At 39.6% G+C, this 15,931-nt stretch overlaps 1 protein-coding gene and 1 non-coding gene across 3 annotated transcripts in view; both read right to left on the minus strand.

Annotated features, from left to right (window-relative positions):
- Nucleotides 1–15,931, minus strand: part of LOC126248525 (uncharacterized) — a 169,836-nt gene that overhangs the window by 13,719 nt on the left and 140,186 nt on the right. The window contains exon 10 of one of the 2 annotated variants that reach the window (XM_049949578.1): nt 12,110–15,910. The exons of the other annotated variant lie outside the window; for it this stretch is intronic. Coding sequence (XP_049805535.1) covers nt 15,899–15,910 — 12 coding nt within the window. The 3' untranslated portion in view covers nt 12,110–15,898. Of the gene's footprint in view, nt 1–12,109; nt 15,911–15,931 lie in introns of those variants that run through there. 2 annotated transcript variants of the gene reach the window in all.
- Trnaa-cgc (transfer RNA alanine (anticodon CGC)) lies at nt 2,239–2,311 on the minus strand. The gene has a single exon. It is a non-coding gene; the product is annotated as a tRNA-Ala (tRNA).

Raw genomic sequence — 15,931 nt, forward strand, 5'->3', positions numbered from 1 at the left:
CGGGGCAGGCAAGAGGTGGTAAGTGAAGGAAGTCAAAAGCTAGGCAAGAGTTGGTAAGTGAAGGAAGTCAACAGCTAGCCAAGAGGTGGTACATGAAGGAAAGTATGGTGCCTGGCCAAGAGGTGGTAGGGATTGACAGTAACGTGGATGGGCAAAAGGTTGTAAGGGATGGTCAATATTGTGGCTGGCCAAGAGGTTGTATGGGGTGGAAAGAATGGTGGCTGACAAAGAGGTGACATGGGAAGCAAGCCCCACATCTGGCACTGAGGGGATAGTGGACGGCACACCCAAAATCTGGCAATGAGGGGGTAGGGCATTCTAAGCCTGACAACCAGCAATGAGGGGCAGGGGATGGCATAGAGGGTATGTAGAACTCCAAAGAGGGTGTGTGGGATAGAAAGTAAGTGCAGCTGGCCAATATGTGGTATGGGATGGCAACTATAGCAGCTGGTCAAGAGATGGCTGAGATGGCAAGTAAGATTGCTGACCAAGAGGTGGTACTGGACGGCATATGAGACAGCTAGCCAAGAGGAGGTATGGGTTCGAAAGTGTGACAGATGGCCAAGATGTGCTATGGGACTGCATGTACTGACTGCATGGCCAACATAGAGGTGCTATGGGACAGTATGTACAGTGACTGGCCTGGAAATGGCATGGGACAGCAACTATGCCAGGAGGCTGAGTGGTGACATTGGACAAGAGATGTTATGGGACAGCAACCCAATGTCTGGGAATTAGGAAGTAGGCAATGGCAAGCTCTATGTCCAGCAGTGAGGGGGCAGGGGATGGCAAACCCCACGTCTGGCAGTGAGAGGGCAGGGGATGGCTAACGCCATTTCCGGAAATGAGGGGCAGGAGATGCCAAGCATGGCGACCAGCAGTGAGGGGTAGGGGATGTCATAGAGAGTGTATGGAATGATACAGAGGGGGTATGGGACAGCAAGTATGGAACCTGGCCAATATGTGGTATGGGTCAGCAAGTATGGCACCTGGCAAAGAGGTGGTATGGAACAACATGTACAGAGGCTGGCCAAGAGGTGGTATGGGATGGAAAGTGTGGCAACTGGCCAAGATGTGGTATGCAATGGCAAGTCCAATGTCTGGCAATGAGGGGGCAAGGGACAGCGGACCCCATGACCCGCAATGAGGAACTACGGAACTCCAAGCCACACGTCTGCCAATGAGAGGGCAAGGGAGGGCAGGGAATGGCAAGCCCCACATACAGCAATGAGGGAGTACGAGACAAGCTCCACGTTTGGCAATGAGGGGTAGGGGATGGCACTCCTGACACCAGGCAAATAATGGTGGGGGACAGCACAGAGGGAGTATCAATTGGCAAAGACAGGGTAGGGGACAACAAATATGGTTGCTGGCCAAGTTGTGCTATGGGCAAACAGTTTTGCACCTGGCAAAGACATGGTATGGGACAGACAGTATGGAGGCTGGCAAAGAGGTGGTGGAGATGGCAAGTAAGGTGGCTGGCCAAGAGGTGAAATTGGACGCAAGGTGGCTGGCCAAGAGATTGTATGGGAATGGAAGTACAACGGCTGACCTATGGGTGGTATGGGACAGGACATACAACAGCTGGCCTAGAGGTGGCTTGGGACCTCAAGTACTGCTGCTGTTCTAGAGGTGACACGGGACAGCAAGTACGGCAGTTGGCATAGATGTGGTATGGGACAGTAACTATGGCAGCTGGTATGGGGTATAAAGCATGGTGGCTGGTGAATAGGTGTTATGGGATGGAAAGTATGGCTGCTAACCAAGATATGGTACAGGGCGGACAGTACAGTTGACTGCTAAGAGGTGTTATGGGACAGAATGTAGGGCGGTTGGTGAAGAGGTGTTATGGGACAGAAGGTAGGGTGGTTGGAGAAGAGGTGTTATGGGACGAAAGAAACGGCAGTTGGTGAAGAGGTGTTATGAGGCACAAGGTAGGGCAGTTGGTGAAGAAGTGGTATGGGATGGAAAGTATGATGGCTGGTCAAGAGGTGGTATGGGATGGAAAGTATGATGGCTGGTCAAGAGGTGGTATGGAATGGAAAGTATGATGGCTGGTCAGGTGGTGGTGGTGGTGGTTAGTGTTTAACGTCCCGTCGACAACGAGGTCATTAGAGACTGAGATCATGCTTGGGTTAGGGAAGGATTGGGAAGGAAATCGGCCGTGCCATTTCAAAGGAAACATCCCGGCATTTGCCTGAAGCGATTTAGGGAAATCACAGAAAACCTAAATCAGGATGGCTGGAGACGGGATTGAACCGTCGTCCTCCCGAATGCGAGTCCAGTGTGCTAACCACTGCACCACCTCGCTCGGTGATGGCTGGTCAAGAGGTGGTATGGGATGTCAAGTACGGATATGGGACAGCAAGTACAGCAGCTGGCCAAGAGGTAGTGTGGGACATGGTACAGAAAGTAACGTGGCTGGCCAAGAGGTTCCATGAAACAGCAAGTAAGGTGGGTGGCCAAGAGGTAGACTGGGATGGCAAGTAGGACAACTGGCCAAGAGGGAGAATGGGATGGCAAGTATGACAACTGGCCAAGAGATGGTATGGGGCAGCAAGTACAGTTGCTGGCGTACTGGTGGTATGGAACAGCAAGTGCGTCCAGTGGCCCTGAGGTTGTGTGGGACACAAAATAAGGTGGCTGGCCGAGAGATGGTATGGGATGGAAAGTCGGTGCATATCGAAGAGGTAGCATGGGTCAGAAAGTACGGCGACTAACCAAGAGGTGGTATGGGATGGAAAGTTCAGCAGATGGCCAAGAGGTGGTATGGGACAGAAAGTAATGTGGTTTGCCAATTGATTGTATTGGAGGGAAGTAACATGGCTGCCCAAGAGCTGGTATGGGTCAGAATGTACAGCAGCAGGCCAAGAGGTGGTGTGAGGTGGGACGTGTGGCAGCTGGCCAAAATGTGGTAGGAGATGGGAAGTGCGGCAGCTTGCCCAGAGGTGGTATGAGCTGGCAAGTGCGGCGGCTGACCAAGATGATGTGTGGGACCTAAAGTACAGTGGCTGGTCAAGTGGTGGAATGGGATGGAGTGTACAGCAGGAAGTGGTATGGGACAGCAAGTATGGCGGCAGGCCAGGATATGGTGCGGAGGGCTAGTTTTGTGGCTGGCTTGGAGGTGGTACGGGATGGCAAGTAAGGCAGCTGGCCAGGAGAGGATGTGGGATGGTAATTATGATGGTTGGAGAACAGGTCAGGTGGTTGGAACTGTAATTATTAAGGTTGGATAAGAGGTCAAGTGGTATGGGACTAATTATGAAGGTTGGATTAGATGTCAGGTGGTATGGGACTAATTATGAAAGTTGGATAAGATGTCAGGTGGTACGGGATGGTAATTACAGTGATCGGTTAAGAAGTCAGATGGTATGAGATGGTAATCAGGGAGGCTGGCTAAAAGGTGAAGGGGGCAATGGTGCCATAATTACAGCACTTGGCAAAGAAGTGGTTTGGCATGGTAATTATGGCAGTATTAGATGGTAAGAAGAGTAATTGGCAAATAGTTTGTACATTATAGTAGTGGTGGTAGTTGCCAAAGAGCGGGAAAGGGGATGGAAGTTACAGAGGTTGACTGTGATAATACACACATAATGGATGGCTCAGGTGATAAGAGGGAGGCACATAAGGGATGAGTTAGATAAGGCAGGATGTAAAGGTTGGCTCAGGTGACCTGGGGGGGGGGGGGGGGGCTGTTATAAGGGATGGCTCTGGTGAGGGGGGTATATAAGGGATGGTTGAGGTGAGGGGATATAAAAGATAGCTCAGGCAAGGGGGGATATAACGGATGGCTTGTATGATGAGGGGGGAGGGGGGATATGTAGAATACTCAGGTATTGAGGTGGGGTACACAGGATTGTTCACATGATGATGGCAGAACATAAGGAAAGGCTGTGAGGATGACGTGGGTGGGGGGGGGGGGGCATAAGGGATTGGTCAGAGGATGAGGGGGCAATATAAATGATGGCTCAAAGGATGAGGTGGTAACATAAGTGATGGTTAAAAGGATGAGGAGACAATATAATGGATGGCCCAGAGAACAGGAGGGGACAGAAGGGATGACTCTGAGAATGGGATGGCACATAAGTGTTGACTCAGAAATGGGGAGGGGGCAGTAAGGGATGGCTTACAGTGAGAGAAGTGGAGGAATGGAGGGATTTAAGGAAGAGAGGAGATGTCAGGGAGTATCGAAAGAGTGAATATGATTAAATTTAGGTATCGGAAGTACAGAGTGTGAACGGAATGGGTCCTACAGGCAACACGGATTGAACTTACAAGGAATGAAGAAAATGCGGAAGGGAGGAAGGAAGGACAGGAGTTTAGGGTTAAAAGTCCCATCAACATCAAGCTCATTAGGGACAGAGCACAAACACAGATTATTTCAATGACGACAAAGGATGCAGACTTCAACAACCATCATCCTCAATGAGAGTCAAGGCACGATAGGAAACAAGGGTCGTGGTAGAGCAGAGTGGGAGGAGTGGGCCAGGGTGGAGGCAGTGCAAGGCAGGATTTGAGTAGTGGTGTGGCAAGTTTGATGACAGGGTGAGGTCGCAAAGGCAGGGCAAAGTCTCAGTGGTAAAGAGAGTGGTTTGATGGAGCTAAAGAGTTGCAGGATGGTGTGTAAGTGGTGACAGGGGCTGAAGATGGTGAGGCACTGCGAACTGCAAGGCAAGAGTGGCCGGGTGGATCAGGCGAGGGAAAGCAGGGGCGGAGGCGGAGAGTGGGGCGGAGGCGGAGAGTGGGGCGGAGGCGGAGAGTGGGGCGGAGGCGGAGAGTGGGGCAGTGCTGTCACTACCAGGATATTTGCAAGATGCTAGACAATTTTCTCTGTTCCACATCTGCATCCTGCAAATAAATTTCCATCACACACTAAAACTTAACAGAAATTTAGAAACTGATCATAACTTTTCTCTATTCGTGCTCAAATGGTAAAACTGTTATTTCATCTATCAGCAAGTGCATTAACTTACACCACGTACATACTATGCAACTATATCAAAGGTCTCCTTTTCATTTGAGAATGAACAAATACCTTTGCATTTTTGGTGCACAACACCGTGACTCTTAAAAAAATTATAATGGAAGTAGGCGATGTTGCATTTGCTAAAAATATTGATAACCTAGCTATTCTTGGGTTATCTCTACTCAATCTAAGAAGCAAGAGAAAGAAAGAAGGTTACCAAAATAGGGAAGGATTTAATTGCTTCCCATACATTGCAGTCTTTCATTTGCAAGTATCGTATTACTGAGGGGGTGAAACATGCTGGTGGCATACAGACTAGTTGCCTCATATACTATCAAGTATGTAGCCGGGGTGAACAAACACATCCAACAGATGGATCACATGGAACATGTCTCCAAATCAACTTCATGAACTGAATAAAGCAAGATCTTGTTAGATCTGAAAAAACTGTAATTCAACTACCATTTTGTATCAACAATTTACATAAAAGTTTTGTACTCACTTTATCCCCTCCTAGTTTAGTTCTGTTGAAGTTAATTATCTCTGTGTGGTTACGGTTTATGGGTTAAGTCAGATCCAGCGAACCTGTAAATTGTCTTAAAAGAGGAAAGAACTAAACTTCTACCTCACAGAAACTTAAAAGCACATGAACCAACATACTTTGTTCCATTGTTAAAGATGTAGTGTTCGAAAGCTCAGTACTTCAGCCATTAAAATTTCCCTCTACTTTCCAGATGTCAGGAGTGGGCTCTCACGCTCTGCCCTACTCTGCTGAATGTAAGCAAATACATAGCTCAGGTAGAGTTTGTGTGTTTATTATTATGTCAATCATATCAAGTGTTCAAAATGTTCACTTGCTTCAAAGTGATTCCAGACAAACAATACTGCATGTTGGTCTTTATGTACTTATTGCAGCACAAGCCTATGTCACACAACATTTCATGACTTAAGGATTTGTCAGTATTTCAATGTATATCTCATTTTAATGATCCCACACAAATAGAAGTCCAGAGTTGTTAATTCTGGTGAGCGTAAAGGTCACTTCGTGATTCCTAACAGATTAAACAATCTACAAATGTTCAGTTAAGATGGTCTGTGATTAACTTCATCTGCAAACTAAACCCTGCATAGAGACACTTTGCGGTTTTCATAAACTCCATTCAAAGAAATCTAACCAATTTTAAAAATCTTTGTCATGAAGTTGTTGATGGAGTAAAATGTGAAAAGGATGAAACACATTGGAATGTAGTATTAACAGAATACTCCTTTGGCTGAGCCCACAACCACATTCAATCAGCCTTGTAGTGACATGTGGATTGTGTGTTACGGCAGCTAAAAAGGTAACTGTTTATTCCATCAGTTGCTGTTCATTTTCATTGGAGTATTTTATTCTTTACACTTCCAGTTTATAGTGGTATGTGGCACTGTTATTTTATTACTTTCTGAACCAGTTTCACACGTGTTGCTGAAATCCTGATAGAAACTCCTTTCCTGTGTCACAGAAGAAAGTATATAGTTCCATAAAAAAAGCATCAGTGACATAATTCGGCACCTATAAACACTAAAAGTTACTTGTGTATGTCAGGAAATTAGACAATGTTTGTTGTAACTTGCCAAAAACAGCAATTTAACATATTTATTCTTTCTGGACATATTTTGAGTGGTATGTCTTAGTTGGTTGATTGATCTGAGGGAGTGGACTAAACAACGAGGTCATCAGTCCCCTGGGATTAGGGAAAGAAGTTGATTGTGCCCTTTCAAAGGGACTATCCCAGCATTTACCTGAAGCGATTTCAGGAAATCACAGAAAACCTTAATCAGGATGGCTGACTGCATGTTTGAACACGTCCTCATGAATGTGAGTCCATTGCGCTAACAACAGCGCCACCTCACTCGGCATATGTCTCAATATTTGGAAATGTAACACAGAGTGGTGCTATCGTGTAACTGATGGCATTGGTTACATCTGTTCCACCTTACAGAAAAATGGCTTGAATTGAATATTCTCATTTATGGATATCCAAATACTGTATTTTCAGAGACATGTAGTATATTTCTATTCCACACAGGAATATCTGCCAACAAAACTGTGTCACACCATTCAAAAGAGAATTGTAAAGACTGTCATTAGATTACTTACCTAGTAATTTCTGAACAACAATCTGAGTTTACTGACATTAGTATGTTGAAGGACTACGAAACCTTTCATGATGAACTGTTCCCTCACGAGCTCAGCAACAAAGACTTTCACCACTTGTCCCTTGACTTTCCACTGACATCGTTGTAAATTAGACCTTTCAATTGCTTTCAACTCCAATGAAAAGATAATAGCCACAGCATCAATGTGAAAAGAGCACAGCACCAAACGAAGGGATACTTCATAAAAGAATGACTGATGCATCCTATTTACAGCTAGGATGGCAGCTTAAACATTTCATATCTTAAATATTGCAAAATAAATTACAAGGGTATTTAAAAAAAAAGTTTTAAGTAATATAAAATTATGAAATATAAAACTGCTGTTTTAAGTAATAAATAGCACCACAAAACAGCTCTCTGACTTACCCCATCACAATTAATGGTATATGGCAATAAGACTGGGAAAGAAGATAGTGCGGAGTAAGTTGTCTCAGGTTAATCTTTGTACAACAAACTTTAGAAGGCAAAAAATACAAATGACAGTGCCATTCCATTGGTTTGACCACAAAAAATTGAATATGTCTACACTGTAATGTAAGATATGCAGTACAAGCATACATTTTTTGAATACATGATGATTATTGAAACAGTGGGAAATATGCACTAATTTCTGGTATAAAATTTTGTCAGTAACATAATAAAAGAACGAATTATACTTCCTGACAACAAGAAAAAATAAGCATTTGCTAATTTGTAAGTCATGCTCTACTTCTGGTAGACTTTTATGACCAGAAATGTTTATAGCTTAGGAAAATGGGGGACGGGGAGTCTTTTCCAATTCAGAAAAATAATCAACTTTCATTTTCTGACTGACGGCTTTCAAACACCGTCTCAACTATCTAAGCTAGTAATAAAGAAGTGTAGGTATGTATTATAGTTTTGGGAAGCAATATCATGCAATCCTGGCTGAGAACATTGGCTGACAAAGAATTCTCAACCAACATAATGTAAATTGTACAGTGATTTCTTGAAGTTTTTCAACGATTTTTCACTGATTATACAAGAACTATTTCATACAGTCATACTTGGTACTTTTTGTAGATGATAAGTGTTATAATTAATCTATTTAGAGAGACAGCAAAATAAGAAAATGTCATTATGTTTTTCTGAGAATCAATAAGTTGATCTGTACAAACGGATTCTTATCTTATTATTCAGATCAAACTAAATAGCACAGTAACAACTATTAATGCAGCAAATGAGCAGGAGTCAGTGGATATGATAGAATGTTCATACTTTTGGAGCTTACATACTGATTAATATATGAAATGAGAGGAACACATTACAGAGCTTCCCAAATATCCAAGATAAGGACTTTTGGCTCTCAGCATAACTGTTAGTTTGAGAAACAAACAAATCAACAGATTAACACACTTTGAATTTTTTCAAGCTTTCATGTATTATGGTATAATTTTCTGAGGTCAAAAAAATGGCTCTGAGCACTATGGGACTCAACTGCTGAGGTCATTAGTCCCCTAGAACTTAGAACTAGTTAAACCTAACTAACCTAAGGACATCACAAACATCCATGCCCGAGGCAGGATTCGAACCTGCGACTGTAGCGGTCTTGCGGTTCCAGACTGCAGCGCCTTTAACCGCACGGCCACTTCGGCCGGCTTTTTCTGAGGTCACTCATCACTTAGGAAGGAAGTAGCAATTTCACAAATGTGAGCAGTCAGGATAATATGTTGTGTTCAGCCACTGTCACCTTGTTCATTTCCCTTCACTATATGAAGGGTCTCTCTCCTACGAGACATCAGTTGCATTTACTATGGTGTTTCAGCATGTATTTGCATTTTCACTCTTGCAAGGTGTAGATGGATTCTGCCTCAACAAATATTGCTTATCACACCATTCATGCAGTGCCCAAGGTCAACAAAAAGTGTTGGCTTCTTTCCCATTACAAACAAAATGGTTTTTAAAGTGGAATTTTGCATGCCCATTCAATAGAGTGGTTCTCAATTAGTGTAGAATGATTTTGTACTAAGAGATATGTGTTAAAAGAGACAGAGAAACCTTTTCTTTGCCACATCTTCATTGCCTGACTTACCTCACATGCTGCCCTGGCCCGTGATGTCTGCTACCACCATGCAGCACTGCTACTCAGCCACTGCTGAACTACTCATTATTCTTAGTGTTTTACTGTCGCTATTAAAACATACTGCTAAAGCAAGTATTACACTAGACTAATTTGGAACTGCTCTATCAAATGGGCAAGTAGAAATTAGCTTTGAAAATAATTTTGTTTGTAACTGGATATAATCGAATGCTTTCTGTTGACACTAGGTATGGATGAAATGTGATGCGCAATATCTGTCTGGGCCAGCTTCATATACCAACTGCAAAAATGAGATTGAAAGTATCTTCTGAAAAACCATAGAAAATGCACCTGATGACTGTTAAGAGAGTCACCCTGTACATTAGTAATTTCCACAGTGATGATCCTGGAAGCAAACAGCTTTTGTTACTCATTAATAAAGTTGTCAGTGGTTCAGAAAGGAGTTCAGTATGTATCCACAAATTGACCATTAGCCCAATAATACAAAATATCTGACAAGTAGCCAGGCAAATTTTAACTCTAACCTGAAATCATTTCTTTTGGACAACTCCTATTCCATAGATGAATATTAAATTAAGCACTGGTAAAATATGTTTTCTATGTTGTTAAATCTTTGTTTCTCTTGTAATGTGTACTGATGATTAACATGTCATTTTTTATGAAATTCAAGCCATTCTTCTAATTAGTATTTTGTATAGTGCAGTCATACACACAAACAGATCAGCTATACATAGTCTGTCAAATGATTTTACTCATATTTCTATAGAAATTGAGCAAACATTTTGTGTAACATTAACTAAGTAACTAATTTGTGCCTGACTAACAATGGTGAATTTTATCCTTGAAATTGTGATTGTCATCGCTCTGTACACATTGCGCCCTCATCCTGTGTAAACTCATGACAGCCTCTCATCTAGAAGAATATGTAGTAACAATGATTGCAATCTAAAGCAGTAACTTATGCTTCTCAATTTCTCTCGTTTCAGATAATTAACAGGTTGTGTTCCATTGTACGAGTATTCTGATCCATTTAAACCTGGCTGCCTATCCCAAAAGTAATGTTGTCTCATATACCAGTGCAACTGAAAAGCCACAACCATGCCAGATATGATTAATCAGTGTGCATGATAGGGACATCTGATGCCATATGAATGGGAATTTTCACCATCTCTCTTCCCGATGTGAGTGCTTTGAAATGGCTGAACACCATAAATGTGTAACACAGAAAAGAAAGAAAAATGTGGTAAAGTTGCAGCAAAATATACGAACACAGGAAAATCAGACCCTATTTTTGGAATGTGTATCTATTGCACCTTCTTTTCTCTCTCCATCAAATGCAACCTGCAAGTTAGTGCTGACATTTGCTGTTTGCTTTGTTTCTCCACTAAAACTGAAGATTAGGTGTACTATATGATTAACATCAAACATGCTTTTTCTTTGTTTGTACTATCTTTTGCTGAAATTGGAGAATATTTCACACAAGGGCAATGTAGTTTTTTCTTTTCTTTTCTTTTCTTCCCCCCCCCCTCCCCCAAGACAAATAAATTTGTTATAAGTAATGCAGCAAGATGAGATGTGACACTGTTTTTTTTCCAACTCCTTATGAAATGTATTGATATTCTTGATTGCAGTAATCACTTTTTATGTCCAGTTTTAAATACTAATAGCTATATCCAGATTAATACACTTCAACCTCAATCTAATATCAGTTACAACAAATATCACTCAACAACTATTCTTGCAACAAAAAACTAAAGCAAGGAACAATTAAAAATTCTTTGCTGTATAAAACCTACCTTTTGACATACCTGTACATCAGTCCATACCTGTTAGCTGGCTGTCTCATACTTATGATACAACATTACTGAAGAACCTCATTCGCGCATTTTGCAAAAATAATTATTGAAGAAGGAAGGCAGACTATGATGTAACATGCCGTTAATGACAAGATCATCACAGAAAGAGCACAAGCACAGACTGAGGTACGCTAGGATAGGAAAATGACTGTCTTTTTCATAGGAACCTGAAATTTTCCTTGAATAATTCGAGAAAACCATTGAAAGCCTAAATCTGGGTGGCCAAACCAGGATTTATACTACTATCCCTAATATATGTCTAGTGTCTTACCACTTTGCTTGGTAGTAACTGATGACTTAGATTTGATAGTATACATAATTTCATATTACTCCTTTATTGTACAGATGTGACAATGGTTAATTAACAATAAAAATGCTTGTGAAAGTGATAGAAACTGAATGACTATGTCACACAATTGCAGAATATGATCACTGTCTTTGTTGTCAAAAATTACATTGACATATATTAAATTATACAATAAAATAGATATTTTTAACAATGATTTCTGGAAATAACAGATTACAGCAGGTAATTATAAAAATTGTGCAAGAAAAAATACTACCTAAATTTTACATGTTACAGAAAACGGTTCATTAATTATGTGGAAGAATTCATAACATTACCATAAATAAACCAAAGGTCTAATAATGAGTTGCGGAATGGTGGAGGTATGCCTGCTATTAATATCACACTCTGGTTTATTAATTACAAGTGGCGATAAAGTACAACGCTGAGCTTTCCTACTAATCCTGCGTGTATGTCATTCATTTAGAAACCCATGCATCCCTGATTATAAATGATTCTTGGCTGACTAGCTTTGTGTATTTTCTCCTTTCCTTCACTCCTTTCCAAATAATCTGTAAATGGGAAATACTCTATGAACGAGTATTTCACAATTCAGTCTTTTTTTTATATATCTGGAATGTTTTAATCCAAATGTTTTAAATATGCAATTACTCAAACAGTAATAGTTACTTCTACACACATACTTTTTGTGGAAGGGTATCCATTTCTTAAAAAAAAATAGGTGAAATAAAAAATCATATTTTATTTGATAAACATATAAAACAGTCATATATGACAACTTATGATTTGCACCTGCCAGTTGGTCTAAAATGAAGTATCTCCCAGGCCATCACTGTATAACAATTTTCACTTCAAAGCTTTATTATATATATGACCCACTCTAGCATCTGTTAATGCAGAATAACAATCACACACAATAGATTCATAATATTGCTGCTTATATTACCCTAACATATTAAGGATATAAAAAAACACTGTAATAGATGAACATGTACATGTACACTGAATGCCCTCTCTTCATATTAAGCTATTAAAGTAACTAATTCATAATTTCACTAGCACCAAAATGGTAACATTACTTCCATATCTTATTTATATAATATAAATACCATACACTAATATTTCAATGTTGCTTTATTTTACAATTTTTTTTGAAGAATTTGCCTACTATTTCATAACTTACTGCAGTTGCTGAAGATGAAACACCTTTCACATCAATTAAATACTATAAATACAGAAGCACCCTTAGCAACTAGGTCTCTCGGGCTGTGTTAACCATTTTGTTTCCAAACAATAAATATAAATGCATTGTTGCAATGTGCAAATAATACTGCGTAATTTTGTAACCACTTGCAGATACAAGTGATTTATCAATAAACTTTGACGGCAAAGTAAGAACCAATTAAAAATATTTAGACAGTACAGTTTACCCAACTTATCATGAAATATACGATTATATACATTCACATCATTAACTTTAAATTCTGAAATAATGCACATAACAATACCTGATTTTGTGCATACGAGAAACACGAACACATTTAGACTTTCCACACAACTATTTGTCATTATCGCAACAACGTGTACCAATGCTAAAAGCAGATGTTTTATTTAATTAAAAGGAATTAGCCTTAAGTTTCTGTCTGCTGGCAAATTATATAGAAATTTCACAGAAATACTGTTGTGTACAAAGGTGGGTACCACCTCAGTGAAACACTGTGACAATATGTTAAAAAAATCAAAGTTTAGTATGCTGTTATACACATGTAACATGTCATGAAAGACAAATCATACAAATAATGCATACCTACATTCCACTTGCCACCTCTGAGAAAGACATCAAGATAAGAGTAGAGGCAGTTACGAAATTAGTGTCATTTTGTTATGTGTACGGGTAGAGATACAATGATATAATTTAAGGACCTGCAAGTATTTGAAAATATATTCACCTTTTGGATGCTATAATAAAAAATTCAAAATTTTTAAAAGAGTATGGAGGGTAGTATGACAACTTGTGCCCTACTAACAGAAAACAATATTTATAGTTCTGTTCTGAATGCATAGTTTTACAGCTTTCACTAATGTCCACCTTTCACAGAAATTCTGCATATTTCTGTTACCACAAAGTGCATTCGTATTTCCCAATACTGGATGCTGCCTGTTACTGAAAAGTGATACATTCACTAACATACCACTCCAAGGTGTAGACTCATCTGTTTGGCTTTGAACTGTTATAGAGTTTCAAGATGTTTAGGAAAATAACATCAGAATCTGTCAAGAAATCAAGAGATGTAAATCAAAAAGTTTCCACAGAACAGATATGAAGAATGTGCTACACAAAAGAGTGTTCACATACAAAATGAATACTGCTTATGATTTAACAAATAGAGTTGCGGAGGATTTTTTGAATGTTGGATGTTTGATGTTGTACTGTTAACTACCTAGAGTTCTGCCTGGAAATTTGTGGACAGTTTGCCTTTCTTTTAGATTTAATAGCTAATAATGACTTTCTACCTACCCCATGCATGAAAATTTCCATTCCTGCTCCCCAAAGAGCATTTGGTGTTATTTAAATAGTGAATGATCAACATATGCGAAGTTTGTAAGAACTGGGAATACTGCAAATACCCAACATGCAACACGTCATCACGCCCATTACCTTTATGGTAATTAAAAGCTGTAGATTATTCTAATTGAGAGAAGTAGATCATAATGAAGAAAACTGTGGAGTAAATTAGTCCTCAGGAATGTGACCAGATACTTTATGTAATAAATCATTACTGAAAAATAATAGTATAACAGAGCATCCACATTTTCTTGTACTGATATTATGAAGACAGGAGTGGATGGAAAATCCTAAGCATGGCAGATGAATAACTAATAGTAATGCCATAACCATCAGAGGGGACTTAGATGGTAAATATAATTTGAAATTAAATTCACCCCTCCAGCCCTTTATTTTCTGCATAATAATCTCATTATTCACAGCTCCGAGTTATTTATGGAAGTATTAAGTTTACAAATTTAACAATCAACCGAGGAATTACTCCATTTTGATTTAATACCAATAATAAACTTATTACTGTAGTAACAGAAACTAAATTTAACAATCAGTCTGAAAATTTTCAAAAAGAAACAGCTATTTTAAATTTTATTTTAATGTGACTTAAGTTCTCTTTTTAGTTATGATTTACATTCCAGCAGTGCAAGCTGACATATAACAGGAAACTGCAAATCCAAGTTCATTACTCTTGTCTTCTATTGGTACTTTACATGAGCTACACACTCCACAATCTCCTAAGGTCCATGAACTACTGTGTTATTTTTGTTCAACTCCTCAATATTTATGGCAGTTAAATGAAGGAGTGCTCACTACCAAAAAGAGTTCGAGGCACATAATCCCTTTTTCAGACAAGTCTTCAGGCTACTAATCGAACCATAGCACCTCCCACTAAGATTTAAAAAATGGTGACCATGACAAGGAACACGCAGAATTAAAGAGAGAGACTGAAATGCAGTCAAGTGGCATTACCACTTACATAGATAATGTCCACCCAGACATTTCAAAACCAAAGAGAGATAAAGACTTCACAGATTAGGCTAGGAAATCATCAAACACCAGCCCTTCATAATACCATCTCCCACACTTTGGCTTTCAAATGTTTTTAATAGCATGTAAAAATAGAATTGTAAAAACTGTATAATGAAGTACATAACTGAGTTTAAGTCTGGTCCAGTCAGAAGTTTATAAAAGGGGCAGAAGAATGACTTCTCTGGCAAACTGGTAACATAGTTTGAGCAATTGGAGAACTAACTTTTCTCCTTGAATAAAGTAAATTTACATGCTAACTTCTGCATGATGGGTATGGTGGGACAGCAACTCATATTTACATTGTAGTGTAAAATGAGAGAGCCATATTTGCAACTAAAATGGATGTTTATTTAGCCAGTGACAAGTTTCAGGCTATGCCCATTCTCAAATCACCAAGTTTTGCCATGTGAAATGCCCATCCAGAATTGCAGTAAACTAAGTGGGTACATATACATATGGTCCCAATTAATGCCTTTAAAGAACATTACCTGGGGCCATACACATAGGTATCCATTTGTTTATGGGTATTTTGGGCGGACATTTTACTTGGCAAACATTGGTTGGGTGTAGTCTGAAATCAGTCACTGACTAAATGAACATCAACTTTAGTTGCAACTCTGGCTGTCTCTTTTTGCATCACAAAGTAAATTTAATTTATTCTTGCTAAATAGTTATTCCATTCCAAATATTGGGATATACTGGGACCAAGAACAGTTTTAGTAGTATTATACATAGCACATGTGTTAAAATGTCCTTTTTACAAACAACTAAAACTTGAAATTCATAGAAGGCTAATAGATTAAAATAAAACACATCACCTAATATTTCTTTTTACTCGCTCTCCACTTAATCAATAACTATAAATTTTCAGTCTATTCTGTTGACATGGGAGAGCATGTCTGCATGGCTTATTGGTCACTCAAATCAGCTTCTGAAAAAGAATGGATTAATT

Source organism: Schistocerca nitens, chromosome 3, assembly GCF_023898315.1.
Source record: "Schistocerca nitens isolate TAMUIC-IGC-003100 chromosome 3, iqSchNite1.1, whole genome shotgun sequence".
Classification (NCBI taxonomy): domain Eukaryota; kingdom Metazoa; phylum Arthropoda; class Insecta; order Orthoptera; family Acrididae; genus Schistocerca; species Schistocerca nitens.